General features: G+C 31.8%; 1 protein-coding gene across 1 annotated transcript in view; it reads right to left on the reverse strand.

The window, feature by feature from the left end:
- Nucleotides 1–263: 263 nt before the first annotated feature.
- The window catches only part of LOC145243484 (coiled-coil domain-containing protein 43-like), a 33,663-nt gene continuing 11,611 nt past the window's right edge, over nucleotides 264–22,315 (reverse strand). Inside the window, exons 2-5 of the mRNA XM_080106424.1 lie at nucleotides 16,709–16,790; nucleotides 9,040–9,211; nucleotides 5,024–5,139; nucleotides 264–857 (exon numbers count right to left, since the gene is read on the reverse strand). Of these exons, the coding sequence (XP_079962550.1) occupies nucleotides 667–857; nucleotides 5,024–5,139; nucleotides 9,040–9,211; nucleotides 16,709–16,790 (561 nt within the window). The 3' untranslated portion in view covers nucleotides 264–666. The remainder of the gene's footprint in view (nucleotides 858–5,023; nucleotides 5,140–9,039; nucleotides 9,212–16,708; nucleotides 16,791–22,315) is intronic.

Here is a 22,315-nt window from a genome sequence, read left to right on the forward strand (position 1 = left end):
CATAATCATGAAGCATGTATGGTAACTTTGTGACAAAAACCAAGATAAGATCCAGGGAATTATAGGAGTACATAGTTATTTAAAAAAAGATAAATAAATAAAAATAATCTGAAAAGTTCAAGCAACCAATGGTGAAAAAAAAAAAAAAAAAAAAAAAAAAAAAAACACACAACAAAACTTAAGGTAGCAATAGTTGGGGAGAACAGATACAAACTTTGATCTTATACAAAAAGGCTAAGGAGTAATAATAATAAAAAAAACTGTTTTAAAAATCCAAGCGACACCCAAAAAAACTGGGGAAGCAAAATTTTCTACATTTATTCAGAAAGCAAAACAAATCCAAATGTTTTGGCTGAAGTTCAAGCTGTTTTTGTTTTAAATCCGATGCAGAAAGAATCAGAGATGAAAGATGGGAGAGGGACACTCGCCCAATTCCCAGATTTCTTCATCTATCTATGTACAAAGAAGGAGCAGCTGAAAAGGATGAGACTAACTGCTGGTGATTGAAGAGGAAGGCAGATGGGGTATATGGCTTTGAAACAGACAAGAATATTCCAAATATGGAAGAAAGACAAGAGAGAGAGGGGGGGGGGTAGAAAGAAAGGAGAGAAACCCCAAAGAGGATATGTTTATTATTTCGAAAGCCAAGAGCCACTAGAGTGCCTGCTATCTCCTGCGTTCTCCTTTCTGCGTGCGTTTCTTTTCCAGGTCCTTACGATCTTGTTTCTTGTTCTTTTGTGTCTCCCGATCCTGTTTGTCTTTCTCTTTCTTCTTTTCGTTCTCCTGCTTCATTTTGTCCCGCTGATCCTTTTCCCTTTTATACACATTCTCCTTGTTCTGATTCTGAGTCAGGCCAACTGAACCGGACGTTAAGGACAAAGAAAACAAGGACGTGAAACAACAACTAAAAGATGAGGATGAAAGTTTTCAGTAAATAAATGAATCAATAATACTCATCTCAATAATGAATTCCAATAAATTAAATAATAAAGAAAACAAACTTCGACCAAGTGCATTTTCAAACACATGCATATGTAGGCTCCTAACTAAAAGGAAGAAATTAAATTTGTTGCAATGTTTCTGGATATTGTAACCCAAAATTGTAGGAATAAATGTCTATCTCTACTCTTATATAAAAGTCACTTTGTGCGTGTGTGTCAGTGAGTTCTTTCCTCATAAGTTCCGAAACGGCTAAGCCTATTTTTTGCAAATTTCACACAAAGCTAATTTATATGCCTGGCAGTGTTCTTAGATATGTTTTGTGCAGAAATCCATCCAATAAGTATCAAAATTCGAAAAAAATCCAATCTCAAAAATAGCTTTTCTCTCTTATAGATAAAAAAAGGAATAATTTTTACAGGCGAATACTTTACATTACATTGGCAAGGGAGATAATAAAATTTCAGCAAATCAGTTCTTTAAAAAAAAAAAAACACACATTTATTATAATCAGAAGATATAGCTTAGTGGTAGAGCATTTGACTACAGATCGAATGATTCCCTGTTCAAGCCCGGGTCACCATTTTACTTTTTTTTTTATTAATGAGTTCAATTGACGATAAAAGAAATGGTACCATTTAAAATTGCCACAAATCATTTCTTTGTTTGCATATTTTAAAACTAAATATTAATCAGAAGTGACTTTTCCGGCACATTCATCGTCAAGCCCAAATATCAGCTGAAATGATATTGTAAAGAAACAGAGACGGAATTCGATGAACGGCATTATCATTATTTCATTTTTTCAATTTGTTTTGCAAATCAGTCATAGGGTAGAATTAGCTGCAAAGTTCTTGGCAAAGAGTTTGGCTTTGTCCGATACTGATAAGATTACCTCAGGTCCATTGATACCTCAGACAAGATTACCTCAGGTCCGTTGGGATAGAGTAGACACTTCTATTTAGGACCCTATTTGTTATTTGCCAAAACTGGCGGGAACCAAGCCGCTCTCAGTTACTTTGGACTTAATGAACTGAGCATATAACTCTCTCACATTCTTTATTATTCTTTTATAGTGGTTGCTGGTAGTCTTGAAGGCAGCTTTAGTCTCAGTACATCTATTACGTAGAAAGAAAGTGATTTCTGTGCGCAATGACAGCAACACTTTCTAGAGAGAACAATAATTGTTTTAAGTATTCTATTTAGAAATATTATATGAAGTTAATTTATTTTTAGTTTGATTTACATTTAATTTATTTTTAACTTAATTTAATTATTAGTGTAACCAACATCAGCTGCATTTAAAAACGGAAGTTTTCATTTAACCTATGAATTTCAATTTTCAGGAAAATCGTAACAGCTTAGAATATTTGGTGTATCTTAAATAGTGACTAAACCCTCCATTCGGAAATATGTTTTACCTGGCAACACCAGGTATGTTCAGCTAGTATTCATATAAAATCATAGCATTAAAGCAGTATAATTCAATTTTTCACATATGATATAAATTATTATCATTTCTAATGACCAAAAGAAAAAAAACACCGATCAGTGATTTTATTTAGAGTGGAGGACTTCTTTCTGAATTAATCTGCGATGGCAGGGTGTCCAACTTGCTATTTGCTTTCCAATGTAAGTTTTTTTTAATGCTATTTTTGGTGCTTGTTAAGATAGAGTCAACTCATCGATATTTTTTTTTTTAAATATGTCGTTTTTAAGCAAAAACAGTATTACATACTTAATTGTCATGTTGAAACTAGTAATATATCCAAAAATTATGAAAATTCATCGAGTAGAAACTTATTTATAGGTAAAAGTAATTTTTACGGAAAATTGTGTTTTTCTTGGATGTTATAAAGTAGACTGAAGGGGGACATAACTCGGAACGAATATTTTAGATTACTTTTTCCTGGCATGTTGTTGTCTGTAGCAATAGATTTTTTTTTTTTTATTAAAAATACGATATCAGTTGTTCTACTTGATGAATTTTCATAATTGGATATATTACTATTTTCGACATGACAATTAAGTACGTAACATTTATATATTATTTAAAAAGTCAATCTGTCAACTCTATCTTAACAAGCACCCATTTTTTTTTTTTTTTTTTTTTGTTCTTGTTCAGATTTCTCCAAAACAAAAATGAAAAATTTGTATTATGGACCTACCCATAACGAAATAAAAATGTCATATTACATAAATTATTCAAGTAGTTTTATTTTTATAAAAAAAAAAAAAAAATCATTTTCAAACGAGTAATGTATATCTCCCAAGTTTGAATTATTGAGTTATTTCCCTATTTTTAGATGGTTTTCAAAATGGAAAACAAAACAGCCCTCTTCTTGTCTTGTCTGTCATCTTGAAAAACAATGTAAAAAAAAAAAAAAACAAAAAAAAAACAAAGGGATATAACTCAATATGTAATGTAATGGCGAAACAGTCACTACTCGGTTACTCGTAAGATTTAATTTCTTATTTAAAATTAAAACTACCTGATCAATTTACATGATTTTTGCAATATATTTTTTGTTTCGTTACAGGTATTCTCATACAAATTTATTTTTTATTTTTTAATAGAGAAAAATTCTAGGCAAGAATCAATGAACATTATCAATTTTCCTTGTTGTTTTAACTGTGTTCCTCTCTTAACACACTGAATAGAATTTACTTTTTAGCTTTATAGATTTACAGGAACCCAAAGAATTACATCATTTCAATACTTCATTTGCTCATATTTCATTTGTAAAAACAGCCTAAAAATAAACTTACAAATGAAAAAACTATTAAAAAAAAAAAGATGAAAAAAAAAAAAAAAAAAAACGATCCATATTTTTAGTCTGATTATCTAACTGGAAGCTGAGAAGAAATACTTCACATTTGAAGCTAACATTATATTCAAGCGTACAATCTCTTGAATAAAATCTACGAAATAAACAAATCGTCAAGCATTTTGTTTCTTCCTTTCCATTTTAAATTCATATCATTGGATTTTTTATCTTTTTTATCATGCAGTTTGTTAAACTATTTATTATGTAGTTTGTTAAACTATATAATAAAAGGATAAAAAATATGGACAAATGCACATGTTCTTTTCGTTACATTCAATTTATTCGATGTGAAAAAATTCATATCTTTTTTATATTTTTATGTCAAGTAAATAATCATTCATGTTTTTTTTCCATTTGTTCATTTTAGTTTATTATATTTAAAATATTTTTTTTTAACTAGGTAAAGTAAACATTTTCTTTTCCATTTATTTTATCATCCTAAAATTTTTGTTTGATTCATATTTTTTAAAAACATATTTTAAGCATTTATTCATGTTCTTTAATATATTTAAACATTCATTTTCTTTTCCATTTATTTATTTATTGAAATTTTAATTCCCAATCTTATAAAAACTATTTTACACCTCTATTCATTTTCTTTTCCATCTATATATTTCAATTTATATTAAATATTTTTCAATTCATAGTTTTAAAAACTATTTCACACATCTATTGATTTTCTTTTATATTTTAACATTCATTCATTTCTTTTCCATTTATTTTATTACATTTAAAAAGAATATTATTTCTGTAAATAAATATATCATTTATTTTTAAAATATCATGTATTAAAAAGAAAATTGTTTTGTAAATAAACATATTTCAATGAAAATAATCAGTTTTCAGATATCTTATGTGTTGACCTTCATTTTCATCAGGGTTCTTTACGGTATGCAGCTTAGTGCAGACGACTTTCAAAGCAGGAAGTGGCTTAGATCGATAAATATGCGGTTACACCTCGCAATGACTACTGTTGCTGAAGACACTGGAAATTACTATGACAACATCCAGACATCACAACTAATTGAGTGTGTAAACGGAACACAGTTGTGAGGCAAACATTTGTTAAGAGAATAAAATAGCTTCTTGCCATGACAACACTACAAAATGAGTGATAAAAAATTACTAACAAAATTACTAACATGTAATAATATAATATCTTTCAATAAATACATCAAATGGCTGTCGTAGATTTTAATTTATAAAGAGAGAAAAAGAAATGACATGCAAGTTACGGATATTGTCAGAAAGGATACGATTTGTGTATGTCAGTCCTGGAATAGTGGATGCTGCTGATGCTGCTATTGAACCTACTGTAGATGAAGGAGCGACCTTCCCAGCCTCAGCAATGTCCTCAACTCCTTCTCCATCACTATGATGTTGAATTAAGGAAAGATAGTTTGAAAAAAATATATACGTTTACATTTTATCCACCTGAAAAAAAACAAAAAAAAAACAATGTACTACAACAAACGGTTTTCAACTTGTCAAGTAACCTAATATCTCATATATAAAGTTAGGTGTGTGTATATATATATATATATATATATATATATATATATATATATACATATATATATATACTTACATACACACACACACTGATGCGTTACATTACAATAACCAAAAAACAGAATCAGTCTTTAATCATGTTTATTTTTTATAATTTTACTAATAAGCAGATTTCTACATTTTTTTCCATAAATGGATTACACGTGCCTCATCGTGGCGATGGAAAATATAGTCTATTGTGCCATCTTACAATTCATCAGAGACAAACAGATATCATTAAAAATTGCCACAAATAGACAAATTGAAAAGATTAGCAAGGCAGAAATTCGGAAACGTGAAAACACTAAAAGTTGATACTCAAAGGACCCAAACAAACATACACAATAATATATCTGATCCAATGAGGGAAATGTCTTACAAAGCCATCTTAAATTGTGTGTGTGTGTGTGTGTGTGTGTGTGTGTTTTAAATTTTATATTATGTTATCCATACTTTTATGCACGTAAAAATATTTTACAACATTTCAATATTAAAAAAAAAAAAAAAAAAAAAAAAAAATTAATAATGACTAAAAATACGTTCCAAATGGGGGAGGGGCGACTAGAATGTAAACAAAGGGCAGATAACTTATTTTAAAAATCGCTCAGGGAGAAAAAAAAAAAGAAATACTCCAAAATCGCTAATAAACAAAATAAATAAATAAATCAACAATCTTATATATATATATATATATATATATATATATATATATATATAGGTTTGACTTCTAAACTAATGAACCAACCATTATCAATTTTGGAGTATATATTCTAGATAACAAAATGAGTATTGTAAGCACATTATTTTTGTCAACTTTACCAATTAGGTGATATGCTCCCCCTCCCCACCAACTCCAAGAAAAAAAATTATAAAATAAACGAATTGCTCTACATTGCGTTTTGAGTTATATTATGTAATAACATTTTAATCAGTGTATGTGCATATGTGTCAACAATAATATGTACAGGGTAAACTCATGAGTTATGGGATTTGTAATCTAGGTAGCAATGTTGATACATTTACTTTTTTTCTAAACTTTACAAAGGGGAGAAAACTGCCCATTATCTTCCAAAAAAAAATGTAAATAATACAATATCCTACAAAATAATGTTTAGTTATTTAAACTGTTAAAAAACAATTGCATGCATCTCTTGTATTTATTTCTAAATATGAAAGTGTATAACTCAAAATGATACACATTATTTATACACGTCCTGGAACAGGTATTTTTTTTAACATAAGATGCAACATAATGAAAATTTAGGTGTCTGCCTAAATTTTTAAAAAAGAAAAAAAAAAAAACAGATGTTTTGGAATAAAGAATGCCACTTTCAGCCGGATGGAACGGTCATCATGACGTAAGAGCATATCTTGATAGTCAATTGCGAAACAGATAGGACGAAGAGGAAGCATCGAATACTGTCCACGCTTACTAGATTTGAGCCCCTCCATGGATTTTTCTTGTGGGGGGGGGCATGTTAAACACAGGGTTCACACCAAAAAACGAGCTACAATAAATGAGTTGAAAATAACAATTGAAAGAAGATGTGTCAAGATACCAATTGAATTGATTAGAGAACGTTTTCGATTCAATCTGTGAGCACTGTCAGCTGTTCCTGGATCACAATGGCCAATAATTTAAACACTTTCCATAATTAGCTGGTTTCTATATTCACAGTATTTGGATGTATGAAACTTTTCTTTCTTATAATAAATGTTGGTTTTATGGTCATTTAAAGAGTGTATACATTATACTGGGACCCCCCTCTCTCTCATATATATATATATATATATATATATATATATAAACTTGATTAAATAAATTCAAATACATTAATAACATGAACTAAAAAAAAAAAATAAGAATCATAGTCTAACTATTAAGAATTCTAGGAGTTGGATTCAGATTTTTTTTTTTTAAAGAACCCATACACCGTTTGAATAATTGAATAAAGAGTTGGAGTGGGACGTTATATCTTTTAAATCATCCTCATGATATATAATTCATTTTTATTAATAAGTATTCATTATCTAAAGACAGGTTTCATGTTCGCTAACAATCGTCAATTTTGTTGAGTTTGATTTCTTGTCAAGATCACAATTTACTCTGGAGGCGACAGAAGGCTGAGTAAGCACAATCAATATCGATTGCACTCTTCCTGTGCTCGTCATGGTTGAGCTAAAATATTTGAAATTTCCGACTTCTTTAACAATGGTTCCATCAAAAATGATGGACTAAATCAGAAAGATGGGTAATTAGCCGATAAAACGTTTGTTTTAGAAGTTTGATCATGACACTCATAGGTTTGGCAATGGTGTCAGCAAATGCTTGCTTGATATCTGAGCATATTTTGCATAAATAAGCCAAGCTTGTCTGCATAATCCAAGTCATTCAAGTAAAAACAATAATGTCCAACTTGCACGCTAACAAAGTCCGTCATGTTCTGATCAAGGATCCTGTTGATAGAACATGGGAGAAAAGATGCAACATTAGATAACACCAGTTCGTACATTAAAGAATTCAGATTCCTCTCCATAACAACAGACCTTCGTTCAGGTGTGAATAATAGTTGCTTCATTCACCAGTCGAAAGATGTAGAAATATCAGCAATTAAATTAGAAGTGCTTCTTTTAGTCTATTTCAGCTTGTGAAGGAACGAGCTTTCATCTCAAACATAGTGCTCAGTCTTGTTTGGAATGAACTCATGAGTTGACATGATGATCTTTACGTCTCCAAGGTATACATCAATCATTGGCTTGAACAACGCAGATGATTGATGTCAATGACAACACCTATTATAACACCAGTTATAAATCTATATCCAAAAAACTAACTCCTAGAGAAAATGAATTCCTCATCCTACAAAACCTTCCAAAAGTTTATTTATTTGCAAACTGTTATCTTCATTTTCATAGTTGTTGTTTCACCACATTTTGGTCAACTCATCGTCTGGCCTTCTTCAGGTGGTTAACTGTGATGGGATAGGAGTGCTTAATCTTAACTGTATCCTCAGTAATTACTGCCTTTCATAGTTGTTGTTGTCTCACTACGTTTTGGCCAACTAATCCTTTTGAAACTGCTATCTTCAGACAATGCTCACCTGAACCATAGAGATTCGACATCTCTATTCACTGCGCCACAGGCCTCAAGAGTCTCAAAAAGTTGTATTACATGTGATCAACTTCAAAAGTTGAAAATTACTCAATATGGTGGAAAATGTCATTTTGGAGTCTGACTATCAATTTTTATTTATTTTATTCTCTTTGATTTACGGTTAATTCTGTTTCAATTATTTATTTTTTTTTTGTAAAAATTTGTAATTTCATTATTACCCAATAGGCAGACCCAACGTTGCTCACTTGATGGTATATCAAACATTTTGGGTAATTTAATGCCAAATCCAGTCATTTTACAAAAAGGTTTTTTTTTTGCTTCAATTCTTTATATTTTCAACTATTTTTGTTTTGTTTTGGGCCCTTTCCATTTACAAAATTTAATCATGTTTTGCAAAGTCAAAAACATTCTTTTTCCTCTACAAAACAATCAAACCAAACACTATGAATAAATATCTGAAGATCTAAATAATTGAAATACAAAAACAACCAAAATTACTGGATTCAGCATTAAATAACTCAAAAAGGCTTAGTATGCCAAAAACCAAAACAACCAATACTGACAGACTATGTTTCTTCTTCAAGAGAGTCGTTTCAAAAAGGATACATCAAATCTGGTTCATCACAAACCGTGGAATATTGGGCCAAGATGGCTGCTTTGCGAGCTTTTTCTTCCTCACTTAACTCTTTGCCTTTTTTATCCGTATTATTATTGCTTGTGACATGAGTGGTACTCAACATCTGTGACAACCTATCATCAATTGCAGTCTTGGCGGATTCTAGAAAGAAAAAAAAAATTGTTCAATTATTCTTTTCTATCTAAAACATTCAAATAAATAAAAAATTTGGTATTATCTATTATTACTGCTAGCAAAAAATATGCAACCAAAGATAGAAAGATTCAAAGAATGGAAATGTCACAAACTCTACAAAGAGCTTTAGATATGGAGATAGACCCTCAGATGCACATCAGCAATAAATACAACAGATGAAGGAGATAACTGTGGCATTTCCAACGGTCCCAATAATAATAATACCAAGTCAGTGCAAAAGGTTTTGCTAATTTAAAATTTGAAAATTAAATCTTCTTAAAAATCTTTATCCATAACAATAACAACCTTTGCTCTCTATAACTTGATTCTATCTGCGATGAAAAGAAATCAGATAAAGTGCTCGATCGCGAATGTGAGAGCCTAAATATAAATATTTACTATACATACATATTCCAAAGACAAACCAGTGGTTTCTTTTTTTATTATTATTTTTTTTTATTACATTTTCACCCCAAACAAAGCAAATTGCCACTTTGGTGTAGGGGACTACTATCAGGGGCAACAACTACTGGGGTACTATGTAGGGATTTGGGCAGCAAGGTGTCGGTTCACGTTACACTTGAACTTCTGCACGTCAGTACTGTTGGGGAAGCAGGGACCTGGAATGGAATTCCAGAGTCTAGCGGTTCTGGGGAAGAAACTATTGGAGTAAAAAGATCTTTTACATCTAGGGATCTCTACAGTGTGGGGGTGGGATTTAGCAGCCTGTCGGGTTTGTCGAGGGTGCTCACGTCGTGGGGGCACAAGTGATTGCAGTTCGTCAGAGCATTCACCACTAAAATACTTGTAGAAAAGGCAGAGGGATGCAACATTTCGTCGATGGGACAGAGGCTGAAGCTAAGATGCCAGTTCAGGGCCTATCAGGTTTGCGACTCTCTTTTGAACCTTGTCAAGGAGTGAGAGACTAGTAGCAGATGCACCAGCCCAGATGTGGCAGCAATACTCCATACATGGGCGAATGGTGGCCTTATAGAGGTACAGGATACTTTCGGGTGTTAGTAGTTTTCTAGCACGGTAGAGAGAGCCTACCTTTCTTGCAGCGGCCCTGGCAATGCCTTCAATGTAATTATTCCAACTCATGTTTCCTGTGAACGTTAGGCCAAGGAGTTTGAAAGATGGACTCTCAGATAAAGAGTCGTTGGCCATTGCTATGGGTGGTAGAGAGGGTTTCTTGTAATTATTGAATGAAACTAGTTTAGTCTTGGCAGCATTGAACGCGACCAACCACTTTTGTCCCCATTCCACTACAGATTGGAGGTCTTCCTCTAGTGTTTCTGCCATTTCTTTAGAAATGTGTTCATTCGTCTTCCTGTCGTGTCTGCCATAGAGTGTAGTGTCATCAGCATATATACCCATCTCAGAGGCAATGTTGTCGGGGAGGTCATTTATGAATATCAGGAACAATAGAGGTCCAAGGATAGAACCCTGGGGCACTCCCGCATTTATATCATATTGTTTAGATGTACGACCGTCGAGGACAACCTGGATTTTTCTCTTATCTAAGAAGGATTTAATTATGTTAAGTATTCTACCAGTGATACCGTATGATCTGATTTTACTGAGGAGACCCTCATGCCATACCCTGTCAAAAGCCTTAGATATATCTAGAGCTACCGCTCTGCCCTCCCCCGCTTTGTCCAGTGAATGGTATATACGTTCAGAGATCCCAGTTAGGATGTCTGCTGTGGAACGGGCTTGTCTAAATCCATATTGTTTGTCAGTCAGTAGTTTAGCATCTGTAAGATGATGGACTAGAGCATGGTTAATTATGGTCTCAAATATTTTGGCAAAAAGTGGGAGGAGGCTAATGGGGCGATAATTTGATTGTATTAAACCAGCCATCTGTGACTGATATGAATTCAATACAAATCATCAGCATCAGTGAAAACGATTTGTATTGTATTTGTGGTGATGATTTGTATTGAATTCATATTAGCCACAGATGGCTGATTCAATACAATGAAACCATTGGTTCGTCTTTGGAATATGTATGTATAGTTTTTAAATAAATATTCATGTGTGTGTGTGTGTATATATGAACCGTGTCAATTGCTTTACTGCAGATTAGTAAAATATCAATATTTCCCTAAATATACGTCACAAAAAAATGAAAATTGTACCATCAAAGGGTTGCTTTAAGTTTAGTTATTTCCCAAAATTTTATTCAAATTCATGCAATATTCACGAAGTTATGGCATTTTATTTATTATCAATTAAATTTTACTGTCCATCGCTTTATTGCAGATCTCTTACAATGCCAAAAAATCAGACGATAAAGATTTCCGAAAAGCAAAGGATATTTGCTGGACTCGTAGAAGGATTGTCCATCCGAAATTTAGCCACAGAGCTGGAATGGGATCCAAAAACCTTGGCTGCATTCTTGAACAACCCGAACACCAAATCCAGAAAAATAAGGACATCAGGAGAAACCTTTTAGGTTGTGATATTCGGAAAATTCATAGGGAAGTCAATCGAAACACAAACAGCACAAGTGCTTTCGCTTTTGCAAAAGCTGGAATCGCTCCAAGATCCAAGCATGTCCGATACAATGTGTTGAATGAGATTGCAAGGAACATCAAACCTCTTCCAATGCCTCCATTGAACAAACAACATAGGGAAAAACAAATGGCTTGGACACGGAATTACATGAAAATGGATTTCCAACAGGTCTTATTTAGGGATGAGGCCCATGCTACTCTTGACGGTCTGGATAGATGGACCAAAATTTGAAACCTGAACAGAATTCCGACACATTACAGAGTTCATCGCCAACAAGAAGGTGGAGACATCAAGTTTTGGCCAGAAATCATTAGGGGATAAGTTGGTTGGACCATTCCGAACACCAGAGAGTGTAAAGCTTACCAGCAATGCATACACTGCCTTTTTGGATAATCATTTGTCGACATGGCTAGATGACCTACTATTGTCACGTCACTTCCAGATGATTTTTATACATGACAATGTACCATCCCATTCTACTTGGGGTGACTGCATCCTTCTTAGAATCTATGGCATTCGTTGGGGAAACTCTCATGACCTGACCACCATTGAATATCTCTGGTCAATATTAAAAATAGGAGTTTATGAAGGAGGAGAGCAATTTCCTTCAAAGGAAGCCTGTGGAGGAACATAGTTGATGTTGCTAGAGCCATAAGTCCCTTTAAGATCAAAGAATTGACTTCCTCAAGAACAATGGTTGTTATAAGTTATTTAAAAAAAATGGTGGAGATGTTGATAAATAATTTATATACAACCCATACCTAGGATACGTTTTTGTTTATTATTCTTTGACAGAAAAATATAATAAAAAATAAAGTTTGCAAGATAAGACATGGTATTTTTGCCCTAAAACATTTTAAGAGACTTGCAATAAAGCGATGGATAGTGGAACTTGTTCGATAAAGAATAAAATGTCATAACTGTGAATATCGAATGAATTTGAATAAAATTTTTTGAATAAACTAACCTTAAAGGAGTCGTTTGATGATATAATTTTCATTTTGTTGTGATGTATATTTAAGTGAAAAATTGATATTTTACTAATCTGCAATAAAGCGATTGACACAGTATATATATATATATATATATTTTACACTGGGGGGGGGGGCACCACTTATCAAAGCCCAGAGGCCACTCAGGGATGCGTGTACAGCAATCAATGGGATAATATCGTAGTAATCGTTAGTAATGAAGATTTGATAAAGTGTCTTACTTAAGGGGGGGGGGGGTTATCAGGAACTTGCTTATGTTGGATTTGAAGACATCTAAGTTGTAGTCAGGTGGGAAACAGGCAAACGAAGAGAGTTCCACAATCGTGCACTTCTGAGAAAGAAGCTCTGCTCATGGAATTTACGTTTGGATTTAGGCACAGATAAAGAGTGGGGAAAATTATTGACAGTAGTTTCAGCCAGACGGGTGTTTCTCGTGAAAGATTGGCGAGGGGGGGACGAGAGATTGGAGCTCAGACGAGCACTTGCCATGGAAATAACGATAAAACAAAGACAGGCTTGCAACGTCTCTTCTGTGGGAGAGAGGCTGCAGGGAAGAGAAAAGGGCATCCCCCACCAAACCACGAAGTCTATTTTGTACTCTGTCAAGGCAGGATAGGCTGTTTTTAGTAGCTCCTGCCCAGATGTGGCAGCAGTACTCCATCCTTGGACACACCTGGCTTTTATATAGATAGAGAATTGCATCATTAGTGAGATATCTTCTGGAGTGGTAGAAGGATCCCACCATTTTCCCAGTGATTTTGGCAACAGACTTGGTGTATGTGTTCCATTTAAGATCAGGAATAAAGGTCAAACCCAGAAGCTCATCAAAACATGGGGCCTCCCTTAGACGCGAGCCATCCATTTCAATCGATACCAGATGAGGATCAGAGCGTTTATGATGTAGAGATAGGAGTTTGGTTTTAGATGCATTAAAGGTAACCAGACACCTCTTCCCCCACTGTACCACGCGCTCAAGATCAGAGGAGAGAGAATCAGAGAGAACATCATTTACGGCCTTTGATGTGTTGCCATAGATAGTCGTGTCATCAGCATAGATGTCAATGAAAGATTTTAGTATGTGTTTTGGGAGATCATTGATGTAGATCAGGAAGAGAGTTGGGCCCAGTATGGACCCCTGAGGGACTCCAGCATTAATACTGTGGGCCTCTGATTTCTGCCCATTAACCACTACTCTTATGAGCCTATCAGAGAGAAATGATTTAATGATCGAGAAAACATTTCCAGTTATACCGTAGCTGGAAATCTTGTGTAGTAGGCCTTTATGCCAAACCTTATCGAACGCCTTTGATATGTCAAGAGCAATTGCCCTAAAATGAAGCCTTTGTTGAGCGATTTGCTAATCCTATGAGATATAACCGTTAGCACATCTGCTGTAAATCTAGCAGAACGGAAACCATATTGCGTGTCACTAAGAAGGTTATTTCTGCTGAGGTGGTTGACTACTTCTCTATTGTGGATTCCAGCAACTTACTCACAACACACAGGAGACTTATTGGTCTGTACTGAGAGGGAGATGACTTTTCACCTGAATTCTTAAATACAGGGCATACTGATGAGGTTTTCCAGGGTGTTGGGAAGCACTTCTCCTTAAGCCAGCGCTTAAACAGTTTGGTAAGTATGGAAGCAAGTTCTGGTTGTAATTTTTTTAACACTATAATTGGAATACCGTCAGGACCAGTTGCTTTACTGGAGTCAAGGTTCTTGATTAGCTTGGCGACCTCACGCGCAGATATTTGTATGTTGCATAGCGTGTTGTCTGTTATAGGAGGGAATACGGGGAGTTGATGGCCTTCGTCGCACAGGGTAGAATTTGCCGCAAAGTTCTTGGAAAATAGTTTGGCCTTGTCAGATGCTGTCGAGATGACCTCTGATCCATTGATAATGGTTGGGATAGAACGCACGTTTCTGTTCAGGATCCTATTTGCTATTTGCCAGAACTGGTGGGAACCAAGCCGCTGCTCAGCTACTTTGGATTTAACGGATTGAGCATATAGTTCTCTTGCATTTTTTATTACTCTTTTACAGTGGTTGCTGGCGGTCCTGAAAGCAGCTTTAGTTTCAGTGCATCTATTATGTTGGTAGCTATGGAAAAAGTGATTTCTGTGTGCGATGGCAGCTGCACATTCAGGAGAGAACCATGGCTGGCTGTTAGGATTTTTTTGGAATTTTTTGGATGGTATGAATTGATCTATGTCTACAAGTAACCATTCGGTCAGGTCTGATACTATAGAGGACACATCCTTTTTAAACATAGAATCGAGAGGTAGATCAGATATGAATGTACCGAAGCTATCCCAGTCAGCCATAGAGTATCGGTATACAGTACGGTGGAGAGGTACATCTGTAGATTTATTATATTTCATTTTTATCTTAACTGATACAACGCAGTGGTCGGAGGATCCCAGAGGAGATAGAACGGAACATGAACATAGCTCAGGGAAAGTGGATAGAAAAAGGTCTAGAAGGCTTGCGTACTGACCGGTAGTATCGGGCACACGGGTGGGGTCGCGAACAATCTGAGTGAGGTCATAGGCAATGGCAAAATCATGACAGAACCTCCCCTCATAATCAGTCTTATTTGAGTGAGTCAGCCATTCCACATTATGGACATTGAAGTCACCGCAAATGTGAATGTTAGCCGAGGGATGAGCAGACAGGATGTGGTCAATTTTCTCTGATATACTCTTAAAGACAGTAACTCTCTTGTTGTGGGGGCGATAGAAGGCAAATATAAATGCGGTGGTGTAAGCAAGTACAACCCGGAAGCACATATAAGGTAAATTAGGATCTTCTCTAGAGATATCCCTGCCACACGGGAAGCCATCTTTAATGTAGGCACATATTCCATGCCCGTGGCGATCTTGGGGTCAGATTTAGATGTTAAGTTAGAGTATCCTTTAATTATGAACTCATCTAGGGAGGTGGTCGGCCCTATTTCCAGTTTAGCTTAGAAAGAATATGTCAGGTTTCGTCTCCTGTAATTGGGTTTCAACCTCTGGAAGGTTAGAATGTAGACCCCTGATGTTGGAGAAGGAGATATGGTAGTAGGTGTCTACGTAGGAGGATGGGGTTCTAGGTTTATTCGTGTTTTCTTTTTTGAGATATTTCATGTTGAGGATTTTGGGATTTGTGGAACAGGTCAGCATACTTGGTTAGAGCAGAACAGAGAGAGAAAGTAAGAGAGGAAAGATGGGAATTTTTTTTTTTTTTTTTTTGTAGCACATAAGGTAAAGCCGTAACAATTACCCACTAGTATGGCATCAAGAAGCCCCACCAGAGACTACTGCATGGTCCAGAATCCATTCACCAAGTGGCAATACAGCAGCCCCAATACTTTACACCTGCTGATAGGACAGCCTCCTTAGTGGTTAGTCCAAAATTTAGGTCCCTGACTATCAGGCGGGTAACATCAGCCCAGATGAAACGTTTACCTTCAGCACCCTTACTAGTGACATGGCCGCAAGGATAGACAGAGACAGAAAATTTCTGACATCTCAGACTATTGTTCATGAAGTACTACGACCTGGGAAGCAGCTTTTTCTTCACCCTTTGTCAGAAACATCACCCATTAGAAATGAGGACTTAGGGACAAAAAAAAGGAGAAGCGAGAGTTACTGGAGCTGCCGATAACACATCCACTGCATTATCTACTCTCCATTAAAAAAAAAACCCACACACACATTTACTACATATTGGTCTGTTCCTTTTTTTATCTCTCTCTCTAATATATATATATATATATATATATATATACACACACACACACACACACACATATACACACTGCATGAATGTTCAAAATTCCTTGGCAGAGTATGGATCAAATAAAATCACCCAATATATTTTCTTTGATGATCTGATCAGATGTACAATATTTTCTTTAAGATTGGTTTTCTTGTTTTAACAAAGATAAAGCTACATTTTTTGTTACCTTCTGTTTGTTTGCTGTCCATATTGGAAATTTCATCCCATTTTTGTATTAACTCATCACACACAGCATCCTTATTTTCTTCCTGAAAACAAAGGTAAACATGGAAACTTAAAAGAATTATTATTATTATTAGACATAGACAATATGTGAAAGTACTTCCTTCAAGCTTAACATCCACAAACATGAATAATTGGAACAAATACATTGAGGCAATTGCCAAAGCTGCTATGTGGAAAGTGGTCTCCCTCTACCATGCTAGAAGGTCATTCACACCTGAGAGTATTCTGTATCGCTACAAAGCCTTATTCGCCCATGCATGGAATTTTGTTATCACCTGGACTGGTGCATTTGCTACTAGTTTATCGCTCCTAGATAGGGTTTAAAAAAAAAAAAAAAAAAAAAGTTGCCAACCCGATAGGTCCCGCACTGTCGGCCAAACTCCAACCTCTGTTCCATCATCAAAATGTGTCATTCCCATGCCTATTTTACAAGTACTTTAATGGTAAGTGTTCAGACGAATTCAAAGCACTAGTAACCCCCGCCTCAACGTAAATAGCCTCAACAACAGCAAAATCCCATCTCTACACTGTAGAGATCCCAAGGTGCCGAAAAGTTTTCTACTCAAATAGCTCCTCCTCTTGAACTGTTAAGAGTTTGGAATTCCCTCCCAAGCCCTTGCTTCCCTGACTGTACTGATATGCAGAAGTTCAAATGTAATGTGAACAGTCATCTAGCTGCCCAACTCCCTACATAGTATTCCTGCAAATGTGATCCCAAATAGTAGCCCCTTATCACTTAATGGCACTGTGCCTTGTTTAGGATTAAAAAAAAAAAAAACAAATGTTAAAATCAAAAAAAGAAAAAAAGTATTAGCTCATAAGAATCTTCATGTCCATACATGCAAGTCATTTACTTTAATCAAATTTGACAAAATAAAACAAACTCTTTGATAACCCATTTTCTTTTCAGGTTTATTTTAATGAATTGCATTAATTTTATGGTTTCTTCTTCATGTGAGGATATTTTTTTAAACACCTTCTGCTATCCAGCCCAACTCTTTTCCTTTTTTTTTTTTTTTTTTTTTTTTTTTTTTAAATATCTCATTAAAAGAGGCTTGTGCAATTATTTTTTGAATAAACATTTTGCAATAATTTGCAAAAATCGAGAAAACTTTATAATGAATACATTTGCCGGACCTGGCGTATTTAAAAAATTTTTTTTTTTTTTTTTTTTATTTATTGCACTCGTTTGCTTTGGGTCTGATTTTTTAACCTCTTTGTTTATAATTCAACTAAGATATTGTAAGACTACAATTGTGAACTGCTTAAGACTCCTACCAGGTCATGGCTAATGGAATGAGAGTATACTACCCTGTGGATTAAATAAAGTGTTCCTTCTGAAATTCCATGTATACCCCTGAGTTTGGCAGAAAGATTCCAGAGTTTGATAAGATAAACCATAAGAAGGTTGGAGGTTACATTGGCCAAAACGTTGCGAAAATAACACTGAAGATGAGAACAGTAGTTCAAATAATCTAAATCTGCTTTTTTTTTCATTTAAATAATAATATCTTTTTTTTCATTTAAATAATAATATCTTTTTTTCATTTAAATAATAATATCTTTTTTTTTCATTTAAATAATATCTTTTTTTTCATTTAAATAATAATATCTTTTTTTTCATTTAAATAATAATATATTTTTTCATTTAAATAATAATATCTTTTTTTTCATTTAAATAATAATATCTTTTTTTTCATTTAAATAATATCTTTTTTTTCATTTAAATAATAATATCTTTTTTTTCATTTAACTAATAATATCTTTTTTTTCATTTGAATAATAATATCTTTTTTCATTTAAATAATATCTTTTTTTTCATTTAAATAATAATATCTTTTTTTTTTCATTTAAATAATATCTTTCTTTTTTTTTCATTTAAATAATAATATCTTTTTTTTCATTTAAATAATATCTTTTTTTTTCATTTAAATAATAACATCTTTTTCATTTAAATAATAATATCTTTTTTTTTCATTTAAATAATAACATCTTTTTTTTTCATTTAAATAATATCTTTTTTCATTTAAATAATAATATCTTTTTTTTCATTTAAATAATATCTTTTTTCATTTAAATAATAATATCTTTTTTTTCATTTAAATAATATCTTTTTTTTCATTTAAATAATAATATCTTTTTTTCATTTAAATAATATCTTTTTTTTCATTTAAATAATATCTTTTTTATTTCATTTAAATAATATCTTTTTTATTTCATTTAAATAATATCTTTTTTATTTCATTTAAATAATATCTTTTTTTTTCATTTAAATAATATCTTTTTTTCATTTAAATAATATCTTTTTTTTTCATTTAAATAATATCTTTTTTTTTCATTTAAATAATATCTTTTTCATTTAAATAATATCTTTTTTTTTCCATTTAAATAATATCTTTTTTTCATTTAAATAATAATATCTTTTTTCATTTAAATAATAATATCTTTTTTCATTTAAATAATAATATCTTTTTTTGCATTTAAATAATAATATCTTTTTTTGCATTTAAATAATAATATCTTTTTTCATTTAAATAATATCTTTTTTTCATTTAAATAATATCTTTTTTTCATTTAAATAATAATATCTTTTTTTTTCATTTAAATAATAATATCTTTTTTTTTCATTTAAATAATAATATCTTTTTTTTTCATTTAAATAATAATATCTTTTTTTTTCATTTAAATAATAATATCTTTTTTTTTCATTTAAATAATAATATCTTTTTTTTTCATTTGAATAATAATATCTTTTTTTTTCATTTAAATAATAATATCTTTTTTTTTCATTTAAATAATAATATCTTTTTTTTCATTTAAATAATCTTTTTTTTTCATTTAAATAATAATATCTTTTTTTTCATTTAAATAATAATATCTTTTTTTTCATTTAAATAATCTTTTTTTTCATTTAAATAATCTTTTTTTTCATTTAAATAATATCTTTTTTTTTCATTTAAATAATATCTTTTTTTTCATTTAAATAATATCTTTTTTTTCATTTAAATAATAATCTTTTTTTTTCATTTAAATAATAACATCTTTTTTTCATTTAAATAATATCTTTTTTTTTTCATTTAAATAATAATATCTTTTTTTTCATTTGAATAATAATATCTTTTTTTCATTTAAATAATATCTTTTTTTCATTTAAATAATATCTTTTTTTTTCATTTAAATAATAATATCTTTTTTTCATTTAAATAATAATATCTTTTTTTTCATTTAAATAATAATATCTTTTTTTCATTTAAATAATAATATCTTTTTTTTTTCATTTAAATAATAATATCTTTTATATAGTTAGGTGGTATGCACATTTTAATTTCGGTATAGTGCTTTTTTTTTTTTTTTTTGTCTTTTTTATTCATATTAGTACTAGCTGCACATACGCGGCATTGCCAGGGGGACCATTTAGTCACATAATATTACACCAAATATCCTAAGTTGTTATGATTTTCCTGAAAGTTGACCGTATTTTGGATTTTTGGAAGAATAAAACAACCATCCTCATCTACAAAATTCAAACATGGAAATAAAATTTTATAGCTTAAAGGGAAATAACTCATAAACACAGCTGATCTTGATTATAATAATATTAGGTTGGTGAAAAAATAATGTGTTTTAACATGAAGTTGAACATCAAAAAACATTATTTTTGCACCAACCTAATCATTAAAAATAAATTCAATTAATATAATATTCCTAAATAGAATACTTAAAATTCTATTACTAATTTCCATTAAAAATTGAGAGCTAATTGTCAAAACAGATTTTCTTTAATGTAATATGCAAATGAGATAAATAAAAAAAAATTGGGGAGGGGGTGTAATACTATACACATAGATTCGAAAAGTTTTCAAAAAACAAATATATAACAAATAAATGTTATCAAAGGCAAGATAAGTTAGTTTTCTACCTAACTGGATAATTTTTTAGTGTTTTTATTTAATGTAACGTGTTTATTCGGCTCGAAAAACAGTGTTTATTGATGTATTTGAAAAATGCAAATGGCAGCAGACTATGTTGATTATGCAAGTTTGGGAAAATGAGTTAAAACTAAAAAAACTACACAAAATACCGTTAGAAACCCACCATGGTAACATATTGAGTAGTTTTTTAGTTTTAGCTCATTTTTCCAAACTTACATATTCAACATAGAGTCTGCTGCCATTTGCATTTTTCAAATACATCAGTAATCACTATGTTTTTCGAGCTGAATAAACACGTTACATTAAATAAAAACACAGTTAGATAGAAAAGTAACTTATCTTGCCTTTGATAACATTTATTTGTTATATATTTGGGGTTTTTTTGACAAATTTTTCGAATCTTTGTGTATAGTAATACAAACCCAATGTTTTTAAATATGCTAGGTCCGGCAAATGTATCATCTTTATAAAGATTTCTTGATTTTGCAAATTATTGCAAAATGTTTATTTAAATCATTTTGCAAGATTTGCACGTGCCTATTTTAATGAGATATTAAAAAAAATAAAAAGGGAGAAAAAAAAAGTAAAAGAGTTGGTCTGGATGGCAGAAGGTGTTAAAAAAAAAAAAATAAAATAAAATAAATAAAAAAAATATCCTCACATCAAAAAGAAACCATAAAATTACACAATTCATTAAAATAAACCTGAAAAGAAAATGGGTTATCAATAGGCAAGAGTTTGTTTTATTTTGTCAAACTTGATTCAAGTAAATGACTTGCATGTATGAACACGAAGATTCTTATGAGCCGACACTAACTTTTTCTTGAATGCCGATTCCTTTTGAATAAATAGTATAGAAATCATGCAGTAATAAAAGTATATAAAACACCGTTTTCAGTATTGAAATCGAATTATGAAACGATGTATCTTTTGTATATATTAACCAAATTGTGAACAAACTAATAAACAGACAGGAATACGACTTTATTATAATAGAGTTCGTTTTCTAAAAAAAAGCAGGCATTCTCTTTTGCGATGGTGATGATGATTAGTTAATCTTCTCGTTGAATTGCGCCATTATTTTAATGAAAAGGTGATTAACTTTGTGACTCAAACATTATCTCATTTAAGTAATTAACTTTTATGCTTTTGTTTATTTCGTTTTCAACAGTTGTCTTAAAACGTGAACGAGTTATGAAGAACTAGCAAGGCTATCTACCGTTGCCCAAAATCATGGTAAAAAAAAAAATATTTTGAAGTCCCCCCTCCCTCTCTCTTTAAGTCATGTTACTTTTTGAACATCCCTCTCCCCGTTTTTAATTTATGCAAAAACTTGAAATTGCTTGAAAAACAGAACAAATTAGAAGCTGTTTGTCCTATTTTCAGTGTCGTTATTCAAACATTTACGAGTAAGAATGAAAGTATTTTTTCTGCAAATGAATATTAAACTATTCTTTTTTACCATATAAAAAAAAACTGTATGTATTTTCGTACAGTGAAGCTATTGTAAATTTAAGTGAATAAAGTTTATTTTGCTATATGTAAATGGCAAACGCAACAGCAACTATACTAAAAACCAAAGCATTAATCCATACAATTTTTTTTATGTACTAACA

Source organism: Euprymna scolopes, chromosome 22, assembly GCF_053919585.1.
Source record: "Euprymna scolopes isolate OS-2025 chromosome 22, ASM5391958v1, whole genome shotgun sequence".
NCBI lineage: Eukaryota > Metazoa > Mollusca > Cephalopoda > Sepiida > Sepiolidae > Euprymna > Euprymna scolopes.